General features: G+C 46.7%; 1 protein-coding gene across 2 annotated transcripts in view; it reads right to left on the reverse strand.

The window, feature by feature from the left end:
- LOC110507149 (endothelin-converting enzyme-like 1) overlaps positions 1 to 15852 on the reverse strand; it is a 32874-nt gene extending 17022 nt beyond the window's left edge. The window contains exons 1-6 of one of the 2 annotated variants that reach the window (XM_036965096.1): positions 15071 to 15852; positions 8303 to 9507; positions 8080 to 8148; positions 7778 to 7888; positions 7559 to 7651; positions 4926 to 5050 (exon numbers count right to left, since the gene is read on the reverse strand). In XM_036965096.1, the coding sequence (XP_036820991.1) occupies positions 4926 to 5050; positions 7559 to 7651; positions 7778 to 7888; positions 8080 to 8148; positions 8303 to 9163 (1259 nt within the window). In that variant the 5' untranslated portion in view covers positions 9164 to 9507; positions 15071 to 15852. Of the gene's footprint in view, positions 1 to 4925; positions 5051 to 7558; positions 7652 to 7777; positions 7889 to 8079; positions 8149 to 8302; positions 9512 to 15070 lie in introns of both variants that reach the window. The other variant, XM_036965095.1, reaches the window with a different exon arrangement.
- Between the last annotated feature and the right edge of the window lie 358 nt (positions 15853 to 16210).

The following is a 16210-nucleotide window of genomic DNA, read 5'->3' on the forward strand; positions in this document are numbered from 1 at the left end:
CCACTCGGTAGCAGCGGTGATCCGGTGCCAAGGTCCAGAGCTTACGGCAAGGATCCGGTGGAGTAGTGTGTTCTAGCCGTGTTTGAGTGGAGTCCGGGTGAACAACTGAGTAGGTCGGGAGGTGGGCCTCAGGGATAGCTTCGGTACTGGGTAACTCGGTGGGTGCTAGCTAGCTGTGAAGATCAGGAGTAATGGTCCAGGGATTACGGCAGGAATCCGGTGTTGTAGTGGAGAGACAGTCTGTTACTGGTAGGCTGGCGAGCATTATCCAGGCAAAAAAAAGGGTCTGGTATCTGTGCAGAAGGTAAAGGCCGCTAGCAGTGGCTAACAATGACTAAATAGCTTGTAGCTAATTAGCTTCTGATGGCTAGGTGGTTCTTGCTATAAGGTCTAAAAATTTAAAATAATATCTGTTCCGTATCACATTGGGTGAGGCAGGTTACCTGAAAGTATAATTGAACTAAAATGGAGAAGATTGAAATTGAAATATACACAAAAAAGACGAAAAATACAAAAGTACACGAGAGGACGAACAAAACACGTCTGCACTACTACGCCATCTTGGAAATCTGACATTGTAGACATTGTTAATGTTGTGAATGACTATGGTAGCTGAAAGTGGCTGATTTTTTTATGGAATATCTACATAGGCGTACAGAGGCCCATTATCAGAAACCATCACTCCTGTGTTCCAATGGCACGTTGTGTTAGCTGATCCAAGTTTATCATTTTAAAAGGCTAATTGATCATTACAAAACCCTTTTGCAATTATGTTAGCACAGCTGAAAACTGGCCTTCTTTAGACTAGTTGAGTATCTGGAGATTAGCATTTGTGGGTTCGTTTACAGGCTCAAAATGGCCAGAAGCAAAAAACTTTCTTCTGAAACTCATCAGTCTATTCTTGTTCTGAGAAATGATGGTTATTCCATGCGAGAAATTGCCAAGAAACGGAAGATATCGTACAACGCTGTGTACTACTCCCTTCACAGAACAGCGCAAACTGGCCCTACCCAGAATATAAAGATGAGTGTGAGGCCCCGGTGTACAACTGAGCAAGAGGACAAATACATTAGAGTGCCTAGTTTGAGAAACAGACGCCTCACAAGTCCTCAACTGGCAGCTTCATTAAATAGTACCCGCAAAACACCAGTCGCAACGTCAACAGTGAAGAGGCGACTCCGGGATGCTGGCCTTCTAGGCAGAGGTCCTCTGTCCAGTGTCTGCATTCTTTTTGCCCATCTTTTATTTTTATTGGCCAGTCTGAGATGTGGCTTTTTCTTTGTAACTCTGCCTAGAAGGCCAGCATCCCGGAGTCATCTCTTCACCCAGGGATGTGTGTGCTTTGTGGACCTTTAACAGAATGTGACTGGCCGAACGGGTGTTGTATGTGGAGGATGAGGGCTGCAGTAAATATCACAGATAGAGGGGAATGAGGCCTAAGAGGGTTTTTTAAATAAGCATTAACCAGGGCGTCAGGTATACAGGTATGCAACAGGTATACAGAGATTACCAGTTTACAGAGGAGTATAGAGTGCAGTGATGTGTCCTATAAGGAGCATTGGTGGCAAATCTGATGGCCAAATGGTAAAGAACATCTAGCCGCCCGAGAGCACCCTTACCTGCCAATCTATAAATTACATCTCCATAATCTAGCATGGGTAGGATGGTCATCTGAATCAGGGTTAGTTTGGCAGCTGGGGTGAAAGAGGAGCGATTACGATAGAGGAAACCAAGTCTAGATTTAACTTTAGCCTGCAGCTTTGATATGTTATGAGAGAATGACAGTGTACCGTCTAGCCATACTCCCAAGTACTTGTATGAGGTAACTACCTCAAGCTCTAAACCCTCAGAGGTAGAGAAAGCTTGTTGGACACTAAGAAAGCTTTGTTGTAGAGCGTTTAACACAAAATCCGGGGAGTGGCCAGCTGAGTATAAGACTGTATCACCTGCATATAAATGGATGTGAGAGCTTCCTACTGCCTTAGCTATGTTGTTGATGTAAATTGAGAAGAGCATGAGGCCTAGGATGGAGCCTTGGGGTACTCCCTTGGTGACAGGCTGTGGCTGAGACAGCAGATGTTCTGACTTTATACATGTGTGTGTCTGCCCGCCCACTCTCTCCAGGCAGTTTGTGGTGGTGTGTTAGTGGCAGTAACCCATGGGGAGGCCCCACCCCAGCGTGTTTAGAGTCCAGATGAAGGCATGTTTCTGGGCTGCATTATTGACCTCCCAGGGCCTCAGCTCTTCTGCTCCATAAAGCAGGCAGACATATGGTTGGCCTTTGTCAAACCCCTCTGTCACTGCCTCACCCCCTGTTGGGCCCAAATGGGACTGTTTGTGTCCCAAATAGGTGTATGTGTCCCTCTGTCTGTGTGTGTGTGTGTGTCCCTCTGTCTGTGTGTGTGTGTGTGTGTGTGTGTGTGTGTGTGTGTGTGTTTATATCGATGGGATTGCTCTCATGTAGGTGTGAATGTTCGGTTGTGTGTGTGTGTTGTGGGGGTTGGGGGGGGGGGGGATCCCATACTGAGAAGCACAGGGGCATTTCACGTCAGTTATGCAAATGAACAAGTGGTGCACAGTGGGTGGCGGTAGGAACAGAGTCTGCCACACCCAGTGGTGTGTGTGTGTTGTGTGTGTGTGAGGGAGGGAGGGAGGGAGGGAGAGCGGAAACAGCGACCCTAACCTTTGATTAAACACAGATAATGGACTCAGCAGGAGTGATTCAGAGAGACAGAGAAACAGAGAGAGAGGGGAGAGAGAGAGAGGTAGGGGAGAGAGAGAGGGAGAGAGAGAACTGAGAACAGCCACAGGATGATAGAGAGAGGTATGAAAGATAAATGATAGATAAATGAGATAGCGATGAGAGAGAAGCAGCAAGAGAGACCGTAGGAAAGATGACGAGGGAAGAGAGATGCAGCAATGGAGGGAAAAACAGAGTGGAGGAGCGAGACTGGAAAAAGAGAGAGAGAGGACAGATTGAAAAAGAACAGACAGTAAAAAGAGGGAAGCCAGAGAAGGAGAAAACAGAGAGAGGAGGGAACATGAAAAGAGGTGTTTATTACTGAAATCACCAGGAGGGAGAGAGAGATGGTGAAAGAAAGAGAAGTAGAGAAAAGAAGGGAAAAACAACAAAAGAAAAGACACAGAAAATCTCCGGAGCCTCCAGGGGATTGGCTGTAATGCTGGTTGTCACCATGGCGATGATAATAAGGGTGATTATAGCAAAGAGCATTATGATAAGATTATTATTACATTATCTGATATTAGATAACATGCCATTTTATGAGAGCACTCACCCCATTGTGTGTCTCTTTTCTCATTTCAAAGAACATCTCACTCAAGAACTGATATATCAGAAAGAAGGAGAAAAGGAGATAAGAGCGGGAGAGCTGGAGGGAGAGAGAAAGGGAGGGAGGGAGGGAGGGAGAAAGGGAAGGGGTATGAAGGATGAGGGAGGGAGGGAGTTGAGGTGTAGAGTATTGAAAAAGAAGAGAAAAAAGCTAAACAGACAGACATCAATTGAAATGAATTGTAATTATATGAACTGAGAGCCAGTCAGCTACAGACTGGCAGACAGACAGGTGTGAACTGTAGAGTATAACACCAGTCAGTATTGGAGAGCTCCCACTAGCCTCCACAGCCACCTCTGGAGTCTGTCAACAGCTGTCTTTGACAGCACAACACTATGTGTGTGTCGAGGTAGGGGGTCCAGATCGATACTAATCATCCACAGTAGAGTTCACCCACCAGTGATACACTCAAAAACAAATGTATACACACTATGACACTTCAATATGACACAATGTATAGAAACAGCCCACACAAATGAATTTAGCAACTCTTACAAAAATGCTTACACATACTAAACTCAAGCATCTGGATTTTTCATTCAACTCTCTAACCTTTACATTATTCCTCTGTCTCTCATTCACCCTCCTCCCTCCTTTCATTCACCCTCCTCCCTCCTCTCATCCACCCTCCTCCCTCCTCTCATCCACCCTCCTCCCTCCTCTCATCCACCCTCCTCCCTCCTCTCATTCACCCTCCTCCCTCCTCTCATTCACCCTCCTCCCTCCTCCTCTCATTCACCCTTGTCCCTCCTCCTCTCATTCACCTTTGTCCTCTCTTTCACCATCCTCCCTCCTCTCATCCAACCTCCTCCCTCCTCTCATCCACCCTCCTCTCATTCACCCTCCTCCCTCCTCTCATTCACCCTCCTCCCTCCTCTCATTCACCCTCCTCCCTCCTCTTATTCACCCTCCTCCCTCCTCTCATTCACCCTCCTCCCTCCTCTCATCCACCCTCCTCCCTCCTCTCATCCACCCTCCTCTCATTCACCCTCCTCCCTCCTCTCATCCACCCTCCTCCCTCCTCTCATTCACCCTCCTCCCTCCTCTCATCCACCCTCCCCCATTCTCCCTCCTTTCATTCACCCTCCTCCCTCCTTTCATTCACCCTCCTCCCTCCATTCACCCTCCTCCCTCCTCTCATCCACCCTCCTCCCTCCTCTCATCCACCCTCCTGCCTCTTCTCATCCACCCTCCTCCCTCCTCTCATCCACCCTCCTCCCTCCTCTCATCCACCCTCCTCCCTCCTCTCATCCACCCTCCTCCCTCCTCTCATTCACCCTCCTCCCTCCTCCTCTCATTCACCCTTGTCCTCTCTTTCACCCTCCTCCCTCCTCTCATCCAACCTCCTCCCTCCTCTCATCCACCCTCCTCCCTCCTCTCATTCACCCTCCTCCCTCCTCTCATTCACCCTCCTCCCTCCTCTCATTCACCCTCCTCCCTCCTCTCATCCACCCTCCCCCATCCACCATCCTCCCTCCTCTCATCCACCCTCCTCCTCCTCCCTCCTCTCATCCACCCTTCTCCTTCTCCTCCCCCTCCCTCCCTCTCCTCCTCCTCCCACCCTCCCTTTCTCACCTTTTGGAGGTGGTCTTGATGATCTCGGAGACTTTCTCCATGTAGTCAGTAGCCAACACCACGATCTCTTCATCCTCAGAGAAGTTATCATGGAAAATTCTGTCCAACAAACGTTTCCAATGCAGCTGAAGAGGAGAGGGCAGAAAGAGGAGAGGAATAAGGCAGGAAGAGGAGAGGAAGGGGGAGAGGAGAGGGAGAGGAGAGGAGAGGAAGGGGGAGAGGGCAGGAAGAGGAGAGGAAGGGGGAGAGGAAGAGGAGAGGGCAGGAAGAGGAGAGGAAGGGGGAGAGGAGAGGAAGGGGGAGAGGAGAGGAAGGGGAGAGGAAGAGGAGGAAGAGGAGAGGAAGGGGAGAGGAGAGGAAGAGGAGAGGGCAGGAAGAGGAGAGCAGAGGAAGGGGGAGAGGGCAGGAAGAGGAGAGGAGAGGAAGGGGGAGAGGGCAGGAAGAGGAGAGGAAGAGGAGAGGAGTGGAAGGAAGAGAGGAGTGGGGGAGAGGAGAGGAAGGGGGAGAGGGCAGGAAGAGGAGAGGAAGGGGGAGAGGAGAGGAAGAGGAGAGGGCAGGAAGAGGAGAGCAGAGGAAGGGGGAGAGGGCAGGAAGAGGAGAGGAAGGGGGAGAGGAAGAGGAGAGGAGAGGAAGGGAGAGAGGAGTGGAGGGAGAGGAGAGGAGAGGTTTTAGGTTTTAACAAGTGTGAGAGAATTTTGTTTGTGCTTTTCTAATAACCAATTCAATTGTGTTCATGCAAGTGACCGATTGATTGTGTCTGCAAGGAATCCTCACTATCAGTATAAGCAATTTGGCAGTAAGCCCGGAACATTGCTTTGAGGACCAAAAAGGGTGTCTCAGTTTCAAGGTCTCAGCTTGGAAATAAGAAGCCTTGTGAGGTATTGGTTGGCTACATGCAGGAACCAAACGTTAATGATGAATTAATTATGAATAATGAATCATGTAAATCGTGCAAATATAATTTGTCTGTGTAAGCAGTATATAACAGACTGCCCCGGCGGATCTCCTGACCGACGTGTACGACTTGGTTTCATTAAGTTTGTTGGAACCTCTCCAGCTTGCTGATAAAAAAATAATTGTATTGAATTTTTTATTTAACCTTTATTTAACACGGCAAGTCAGTTAGTAATAAATTCTTATTTACAACGACAGCCTACCAAAAGGCAAAAGGCCTCCTGCGGGGATGGGGGCTGGGATTAAAATTTTAAATATAGAACAAAACACACATCACAACAAGAGAAACACCACAACACTACATAAAGAGAGACCGAAGGCAACAACATAGCATGGCAGCAACACATGAAAATGCACCATGGTAGCAACACAACGTGACAACAACATGGTACAGTAGCAACACATGACAGCACAAAACATGGTACAAACATTATTTGGCACAGACAACAACACAAAGGGCAAGAAGTTAGAGACAACAATACATCACGCAAAGCAGCAACAACTGTCAGTAAGAGTGTCCATGATTGAGTCTTTGAATGAAGAGATGGAGATGGTAAATTTAATATTGACTTTGAGTCCCTGGGGGGAATTTCCACAACACAAGATAAGAAAACAGGATTGTTGTCACCCTGCTCTGATGAAAGGGGGATTCCAACAAACCTTTATTCTATGAGTAAGGAAAGTGCAAATGCTGCCTCCACAATATCAAAGTTATATAGAGGATAACAAGAAGGTAAAGCCATAAAAGAAACCCTGCTCATAATTTAGGTCATCCACAACACAAAGTTCCTCTTTAACTACTGACCATACAGCATCCCTGTAATCCCAAATTGTCTCATAATCTCCCACTATTATTAACAAGCAATAGTGGGGTAGCAGAAAAGAGAGAGTGAAAGAGGGAGAGGGATAAATCAGTATGAACGTAATTGACATCCCCCTATTTGACCATGTCTGTCTGTCTGAATGTGTTCTGATAGGATCTTAATTTAAACCAGTTTGCTACAGCAGGAAAATAATCTCTCTCACTCTCCATTTGCACCTCTTTAGTAATCTCTTTTGCATTTCTTTCATTCATTCTTTCTTTCTTTTTCTCTCATGTTTCTTTCTCTCGTTTTATCAGTGATGCTAGTGAAGCTCACTTCATTCATCTCTCTCTCTGTCCATGTCCATTCCCCCATTCACTCCCCTCCCTTCTTCTCCAATCAGAAGTGATGGAGCAGCTCTGAATTCTCCATCAGTTTCCTGCTGCTGTCCAAGTCACCTTACGGCCCCCCCCCTCTCCTCCCTCTTTCTCTACCCCCCCAGTCCCTCTTTTCCCCAGATTCATCCCATATGCCCCACATCAGTCCCCCCCCCCCCGTCCTCCTTCTGAAGACCCCCGTCGACCCCTATTTATCCCGTCCTCTCCCTTCCTCTACCCTCTTTCTCCTTCCTTCCGTAGCCCCCCGTTGCTTTCCTTCTATCCCCGGAAGGCGGACAGCTTCGCTGAGCCACGGAGGCGTGGGTATGAGAGGTTCACGGGGCCTAGAATGGCCCCCCGCCTTACACACACACTTCACACACTTCACAATGCTCTGCTGGAGATCAGCTCTTAATCCATCACACTTCTGCCCACACACACAACACAGATGTGTGTGTGTGTGTGTGTGTGTGTGTGTGTGTGTGTGTGTGGTACTCACACTAGGAGCGATGCGCTGTAGTTGTCTCAGGGTGATGCGGTTGTACATAGTGTTGATGTCCTTTCTCTGTTCATCATACTCAGACACAGTAATCTGAAACAGAGGGGGAAAAACATTACAACTGAACACACACGCATATAGACATGCACACACACACACACACATATAGACATGCACACACACAAATACACACACACACACACACACACACACACTTACGTTGGCTAGGAGTGTTTCCAGCTGTAGGATCTCTTTGGACTTCTGAGTGGCATTGTGAGCCCCCAGCATGCTTAGCAGACGCTCCATCAGGGCCTTGTAAGCCGCCAGGATCTGTCCATGACATCATCATTAATGGTCAATGGACAGCAGTGTGACATGTGGCAGAGCAGACAGGATAACAAAGGGAACAGAGATGACAGGAACAAACAGGTGGATGGATGGAGAAGAAAGGAATTGGTCGATAAATGAACAGATGGAGAGATGGAGTGGTGGATAGAAAGAGGGAGGGGGTAATCCTTTACCTTCACACTGTCCTCATCCTGCCCCAGGTACAGAGTCCTCTCAGGAAGTGTGAGCCCCTCCTGATCAATCTACAAATACACACATACGATCACAGTCAAGGGAACACATATGGACATGTGTAATTAACACAGACATGTAAGTAAGCAGATGGTATATCAGTCAGATGGTAAACAGTAAGGTGTTCACACACGCAGAGAGACACTCTGACAGAGACACTCTTACCCTGATAGCGTTGCGTGAGGAGTTCTTATCGTCCACGTTGACAGTCAGAGAGAAGAAGACCGCAGTGCTGTACACCCCCTGGGTCCTATAGAGCAACTCGTTAAAGTCTGGTCTGGCTGGTGCAGTACTGCTCTCCCACCCCGCACCACCAGAGGGCACTCCAACCAGGTCCCACCCGCCACAGCTGTCAATCACCTCCGCCATGGGTCCCGACCCCAGCTTGTCAATCTCCTGGATGTTCACACAGGAGCGGTAGAACTCTTTCACCTTGCGTTCCGCCGAGTCCACGGTGTGCCGGTGCACTGGCTCCAGCAGGAGACGTTGTAGCTTCTCCTCATTGTGCTCTCCGATGGCGGTGATGATGCCATAGCTCAGCTTGTCCTCTGGGATGCCATGGCGCTGTAGCCAGCCGCCACAGGCAAAGCTGTAGAAATCCTGGCAGGGCTGGATGGTGGGGTCGATGTTGGCCTGGATGAAGCGTGCGGCGCGGACTAACGAGCGTTTCTTCTGGCAGTCCTGTCTGCAGTGCGCCTCTTGCTGGAAGTCCAGGGAGATGTATTTGAGTGCCAGCATGCTGCCCAGGATGACACACATCCCCACAGCAAACACCAGAGCAGAGAGCAGGCAGATCTCCCTGCGGCTCCAACGAGGAAGTCCCTGTCCTCTGTTGATGCCACTCAGGTCCCGACACCGATCACTGGCCCCGCCCCCTTTGCCCCGGCCACGCCCAATATTTCGGTCTAGGCTCCCTCCCAAGTGCAGGCTCATGCCATTGCTAAGGGTGCCGCTGCTATAGCGACCACCATACTTGACCTCCTGGAACTCATCGTAGTGGGCTGTGAGGGAGTATGTCTTCTCCATGGCAACGAGAGTTGATTAGAGTTACGTTGTTGAAAAAAAGAAACTGATAGAGGGAGTGGTGGAAGGTGGTAGAGAGAAGAGTCTTTCAGATGGCCATGTCCCTTCAGGCCTGATATGGGCGAGGGCACCCACTAGAGGGCTAAAGGGGTAACGCAGCCCAAATGCCCTGGGCTCTCCTAAACACACTGCCTCTTGTATGTCTCCTCTGCTGCCCTTACCTTTACAGAGTTAGGGAACACTGAGGCTCTCTCTCTGTTTCTCTGTCAGTGTATCTCTGGGTCTTGGTCTCTCTTTCCCTTTTGCCCTGTCTTCCTCTCTTCCTTTTCACCCAGTGGAGCCTCAGCCTGTCTGTCAATAGAAAAGGAGGAGAGGAAGAGGGAGGGAGGGAGTGGATGAGACAGAAGATGGAATCCATGATTACAGCACTGAGATAAGACAAAGGGTTTTGTCTCTTTTGAGATGCTCTTCTTTCAGTCTGTCGTTCTTTCCTAAAGTTCTTTGGATTGATTTCTGACACCCATCCATCAGGGAGATGATTTCGCTCTGTGACTCATGACTTTGGATGGATCGATAGGGAGTAGGGGAGGCGAAAGGGAGGAAGATCGAGAGAGAGGATGAGGAGAGGAGAGAGGGAGGGAGAGAGAGAGGATGGGGGGAGTGTGCAAAGGGAGGGGAGAGGGGTAGATAAAGATGCAGAAAAAGGGGGAGAAGGAAGAAAGAGAGATGGAAATGGCATGGAAGAGTTATTTAGACAGGCAGGAATAGACATTCTGCAGGACTGGTTGTGAGGACACACATACCAGCCATGTCACCCGTGATACAAGTCAGGATTCCACGTCCATCCATGTCTGAGGACATCAGGAGATGATGTGGAAGCTGGTCACTAGGGGTAACAGTGAATGCTGTTACCTTCAGGTAGGTTTCAGATTTGCTAGGGCGATGGGGATGGTGGATAGACGTAAGCATCTGCCTCTGATTCCAAAGGTTGCAAGTTAGAATTTATAGTTAGAAAGTGGTTTTTGATATTTTTGTTTTAAGTCTATCCCAAACCTTAACCATTCCGAGTTAATGCCAATCCTTAATAATGCTGAGTTAATATCCTAAACTTAACCTTAAACACTTTGAATGCTGACGTTTGGAACAACTTCAAAATTTGACGTGTGTGGAACATGGATGGACGTCCAATTCTGACTCGAGACCGTGAGAGCTGGGAGCACACACACACACACACACACACACACACACACACACACACACACACACACACACACAGAGTATGTGATAAATTCACAAGCACGTAAAAACACTTAGGAATAGAAGAAAAGGCTGTTAAAGACATCAGAGCCAAAGTTTTAAACTCTCAGAGGAGATATTGAGTATCAATTCACAAAGATCGGTATCCCAGCTTTCAGAAGTTCGATCAGTCTGGGACTGGCTTTTCACTACAGTGGAGTGAGACAACACACACACACAGACACTCTCTTTCTTTGTTTTGCCTCAGGAAAGTGAGCGGAGAGGTCAAAGATTTGGAAAGAGGGCAGGGTGCGTGTTGAGGCCAGGGTGCGTGTTGAGGCCAAGGTGCGTGTTGAGGCCAGGGTGCGTGTTGAGGCCAGGGTGCGTGTTGAGGCCAGGGTGCGTGTTGAGGCCAGGGTGCGTGTTGAAGCCAGGGTGCGTGTTGAGGCCAGGGTGCGTGTTGAGGCCAGGGTGCGTGTTGAGGCCAGGGTGCGTGTTGAAGCCAGGGTGCGTGTTGAGGCCAGGGTGCGTGTTGAGGCCAGGGTGCGTGTTGAGGCCAGGGTGCGTGTTGAGGCCAGGGTGCGTGTTGAGGCCAGGGTGCGTGTTGAAGCCAGGGTGCGTGTTGAGGCCAGGGTGCGTGTTGAGGCCAGGGTGCGTGTTGAGGCCAGGGTGCGTGTTGAGGCCAGGGTGCGTGTTGAGGCCAGGGTGCATGAGCATCTTGCTCTGTGATTGTTTGGCTGTTAGTTGTCTACCAAATGAACCCAGTGAATTGTGGGTCCCTTGAAGTTCGACTTGGCAGCCATCAGTAACTTGATACTTGTGATTGTCTTACCTTCTCTACAGTTCAGCATTAAAGAGTTTATTTCTAAAATTATATATCCACACTTTTTCCACAATGTGTTTTTTCATCAGAAATTATTGCTTACCTTCATGTGTGTGTAAATTATTATTGTTCTCAGATTTTTCATTCACAGATTTTAGATGTGTATGAAAATGTTTTTTTTTGAGGGGGGGGGGGGGGGGGGGGGGGCAAAGACTATACTGTATATCCATTGTTTAGCTGGAATAGTATCCTGTATATTTGATTGTGATATGTGGTGGTCTCACCTAGCTACAGTATCTTATGAACCCACTTACTGTAAGTCACTCTGGATAAGAGCATCTACTAAATGACATGTAAAATGCAAATGTTTTACATACAGATCTCATATTACTCAATTTAATTAGAATTTTAAATTATATTTTTAAATATTGATAATAGAAATGTATAATTTGTACATCTCTTATTGAAAGTGTAGTTATTTGTTACATTTGTCTGGGTAAAACCTAGCAGTACTACTTATTTATCTGAGAGTGAGGAGCTTTTAAAAAAACAAACATTATTTGTCTCTCTGAAATGAAACCATCAAGTGATAGATTTTAAACAAATACAGTTATATATATGCCTGTCATTGAACAACCCCATGCCATGATTAGATCATGTTAAAAACACACCTTTCATTATTTCTTTCAACAATAAAAGCTCATTTACCAACATTTCTGAAAATGGATACATAGCGTTTGGAACGAAACTTTTCAATATGTACTCTATGATGACCTGTCGTCCACTATGGTCCAGTACACCAAATATTGTTTTTGAGTGTAAAAAATAAAACAAAACCCTGTGCACAGAAGTGGATCTAGGTCCAGTGCTGGTTTTGACAGGGACAACTATATATATATATATATATATATATAGTATTCATAAACAAGAGGAAAAAAATAAGAAATACAGACGAAAGTCATTGTTTTTGAGTGTGAGAAAGAACGACACACAGTCTGCATTATATCAGCGTATGTGTGCGTGGAATCTGAATTTGAGCATGTCTGTATATAAATGAATCTAACTATAATTGTGGTTCACGTCATCTGGAACAAGAGAGGAGGAAGATGTTTGTGCGGAGGGAGAGACAGTAGGGACACAGACACAATCACATTGATGACCTGCCTCCCACTGATGAGATACCAGACTGCAAATCAACATTGCTATTCACACCTGCTCAACTTTAGCCAGTACAGGAACTATAGAGAGGGAGAGGAGGAGAGGAGAGGGGGAGTAAGAGTGGTAGAGGCAGAGTTGTTTCTCAGTGTGTGAGGAGAGAACACACTGGGCACAGACGTCAGTTCAACATCTAGTTTTGATTTACATTTGATAGAGTTGTCAACTATCGTAAATTCAATGTGAAATTAACCAAAAATGTCAGCATGTCATTGGATTTAGGTTCAAAGTTAAAAACCTAAATGCCCTTTACGTTGATGACATTTTGCAAATCCAATGAGTTTTTAAAATAGATTCAACATCATAACATTGATTTTTGGGGTTGAAATGATGGGGAAACAACTTTGACTCAACCAGTTTTTGGCCAATGGGAAAGGGGGAAGAGAGAAGGTGTAATTGAGGGAGAGAGGTAGTGAGGAAGAACATATTTGTTGCTCTTTTTGTGGAAGGGTAAAAGAGGAAGAGAAAAGGGTTGCCTATAAAGGGGAGTGGGAAGAGGGTGGGGGGAGGGGCTGGGATGAAAGATGAAATGAAGGGGGAGGAAAAGTGAGAATTGTGTTTCTTCACAAGATGCCATTATCTACCCTCTCCATCATCCATCACAAGTCACAACTCTCCCCCTCTGTCGCACACACACACACACACACACACATGAATGTATTATAAACACTGATATTCACTCTTGATGGACCATACATACACTCACCGAATGCTGTATCTCATATCAACATACACACATAGGCACAAATTGGTAGGATAGCCTCGTGCATGGAGAGGGACAGACACACTAACATCCAATATATCCTGAAAACAATTACAGAATCATAACACACACACTAACGGAGTCCTCTTGCAGTGGACAGACATAAAATCGTATTGCCCACACTGTGCGGCTAATGGATTGGTTCTGATTGGCATCACTATGAGAGGAGAAGCTGATGAATGGCTGTTTACCAGACATGATAGGTCTAATGTCTGAGAGTGAAATGAATGCTGCTCTGTCCTGCACAGTCCATACACACACATTCTCATACACATATTGCACTTGCACACACACACAGCCTAAATGCATCATGAATACACTCAGGATGATGCATAGTACCCCACCAGTTGTCAAGCTCTTCTCATATATCACCTCTCAAACAGAGAACATAGATAGCATTTAGGACACAGTTCAGTTCAAACAACTCTAGGCACACACACACAAATAAAACAAACGTTGCACACAAGAAAACCTCTTATGCACACAGGCCCACTACACCCATCTTGTCCAGAGCATGTCCTGGGTCGCTAACCACCCTTCATAAATCCTAAATACGATCAATGGACCGAAGAGCACGACGCCGGAGGGGTCAGGTTAAGATCAATGCTATTATGATCCAATTAATTTCAGCGCACAATAGGTTATCGTATAGAATGGGGAGCAGGGGAGGAATCACGCGTCTCTGGCTTTCCCGCCGCCTGTCATGTACACGCATCCATCCGGGCTTGGAGACCCAGGACAGCGCCATACTGTAAATTGGTTTATTTCCCTCTAATCAAAGTGGTCACGGACCCTGACGGATCACATTCAGTAGTACTGGAGTTTCTGAGCAGGCTGATTCCCACCAACTCTTATCACCGCCTGCCAGAGGCTGCGCACACAGCAGAGAGCCGTAGTGATGGTGTAGGGCTACAGACACGCTATAGTGTGAAATAGTTTTAGAGAACACTGTTGCATAAGGACCAAAAGGAACCTGAAACAGAAATATTTCTGACAGGAATTTACACTTTTCGTGTCTCTCTAACACACAGCCACTGGCCCTTTGTGTGACATAAACACACGCCCGCGTTTCCGAGGGATAGTTTAACCACTAGCTGGAACGCTGTTACACAAACGATTGTGCGCCCCAGACCCTCGAGGGATGGGTCTCTTCCTTTCACCCTTGTCACGCAGCCACCAGGATGCTAATTCAATTAACCCGGCTTGGGTGACCACATCGAGGCTTTGCACACTCAGTCAACTCGCTCGCCATGGCCACTCGATATCATCAGAGCCACTGAAATAGATACAATGATAAGCGGCGGAGCTACTTGAGTGAGAAAGAGGTAGATGATCGGAGATTTCTCTGTTTTACTGAGTGTCACATTCAATTTGTAAACGAACCGACGAAAGTCTTATTTCAAATCCAACTTTGTCTGTGGAAAATTCATGGCGCGTGAAATCCCATGTAATAGCCTCCTAATCTTATTCTGACATAACTTTGACAACTGAAGGCAAAATGATCAATGTTCATCTTCATAACTTTCATACTAAACGTTCACACATAAACTAATTTGGGATGTAGTGATTGCGTTGGTCCCACTGGAGAAACCAGAACACTGCTCCACGGTTTACATACAGGGGCTATTGAACACATTCATCAAACAGAGCATCCTGAAATAACACATTTCAATTCTACTCTCTGCTAGTGGCTATAAAAGTGATGCAAAACAATATTAATTTAACGCCAGTGCTGTTGCAAACACATTTACCTGCTTGGAATTAGACAGGCATGCCACGATATAAATTTAGAATGAATACACACACACTTACCTGCTTGGAATTAGACAGGCATGCCACGATATAAACTTAGAATGGGTACACACACACTTACCGGAACGAAGTCAGTGTTCAGAGTCTGTCCATGCGCTTTAGATGTAAGTCTGGTCTGCGACAGTAGTTCTGATCGTGTCCTGTCCATGCATGGTACATATGGCAGCTGGTCAGAGGGCTAGACTCTGGAACAAGCCACTCACTGCTGCTCCGCTGCAGCAGCTGACCCCCCAGCATGAAACGCAAATCCAAAAATGCGAGACTTCGTGTGTGAGTGTGAGAGAGAGAGCGTATGTTGACAGACAGGGAGAGAGATGAGTTAGGAAAGAGAGAGGGGGAGACTGAGATGGAAGATTTAGCCTACCGCAACCACGGTTGACAATAAGTGAGTAGAGTAGCCTGTCGTTCAATGTTGCTTCTATAATAAGTGAATAGCCTGCCATTTGATTATTCTCATCAAATATAACATACGCACAAGGCTATAGCTTAAACATAATGAAATAGTCTACATTATTATCAAAAGTCAGTTTAAGAGGTTATTAAACTGTTGAGAAACCTAATCCAAGCCCATAGAGCCACACATAATGCAAACATTCAATTTAAAGTTACTATGCAAATCAGTTAAATAACTGCCCATTTCATTACACCTTATCTCATAGGGCGTTTGCCAGAATAAGAGGTTGCGGGAAACCATGCTGTTGCGCCCGATCTTGACACTCTAGACTGACCAAAAAAGTTGTAAAGATGTCAACAGATGGACAAAATAAATCAAACAGTTTCGTTGCTCTCAATGCCTCCCGGTGACTGGATATACTAACCATTTGCTGACCATGAGCCCTCACCCAAAGAAAAGGAAAACATTTCAGATGACGTCTGTGGGTCTGTGTCAAATTACTTGATTCCAGATGATCTATAGCCGTATATCGACAGTTATCACTTTGAACACACCGCCAGTGTGGAGAGATCATTAGCGTTATGTGTTACTAAGCTACTGCCAGTAGCCTAACCTAGCTCTGAGGGGAAACTGAAATGTAAACACTGGTGAGAAGCAGCAGACAGACACTGAGCCGGTCCACCATAGACCTGTCTGGTCTGCTCGCTCAGGTGTAACGTCCAAGGGGATTGAGCACTCCGCGAATTTACACTGCGACACCTAGCCTACAGTCATTGTCATTATAACGAAGGGAGGGGGGGGGGGGGG

The sequence above is a fragment of the Oncorhynchus mykiss genome, chromosome 27 (assembly GCF_013265735.2).
Source record: "Oncorhynchus mykiss isolate Arlee chromosome 27, USDA_OmykA_1.1, whole genome shotgun sequence".
NCBI lineage: Eukaryota > Metazoa > Chordata > Actinopteri > Salmoniformes > Salmonidae > Oncorhynchus > Oncorhynchus mykiss.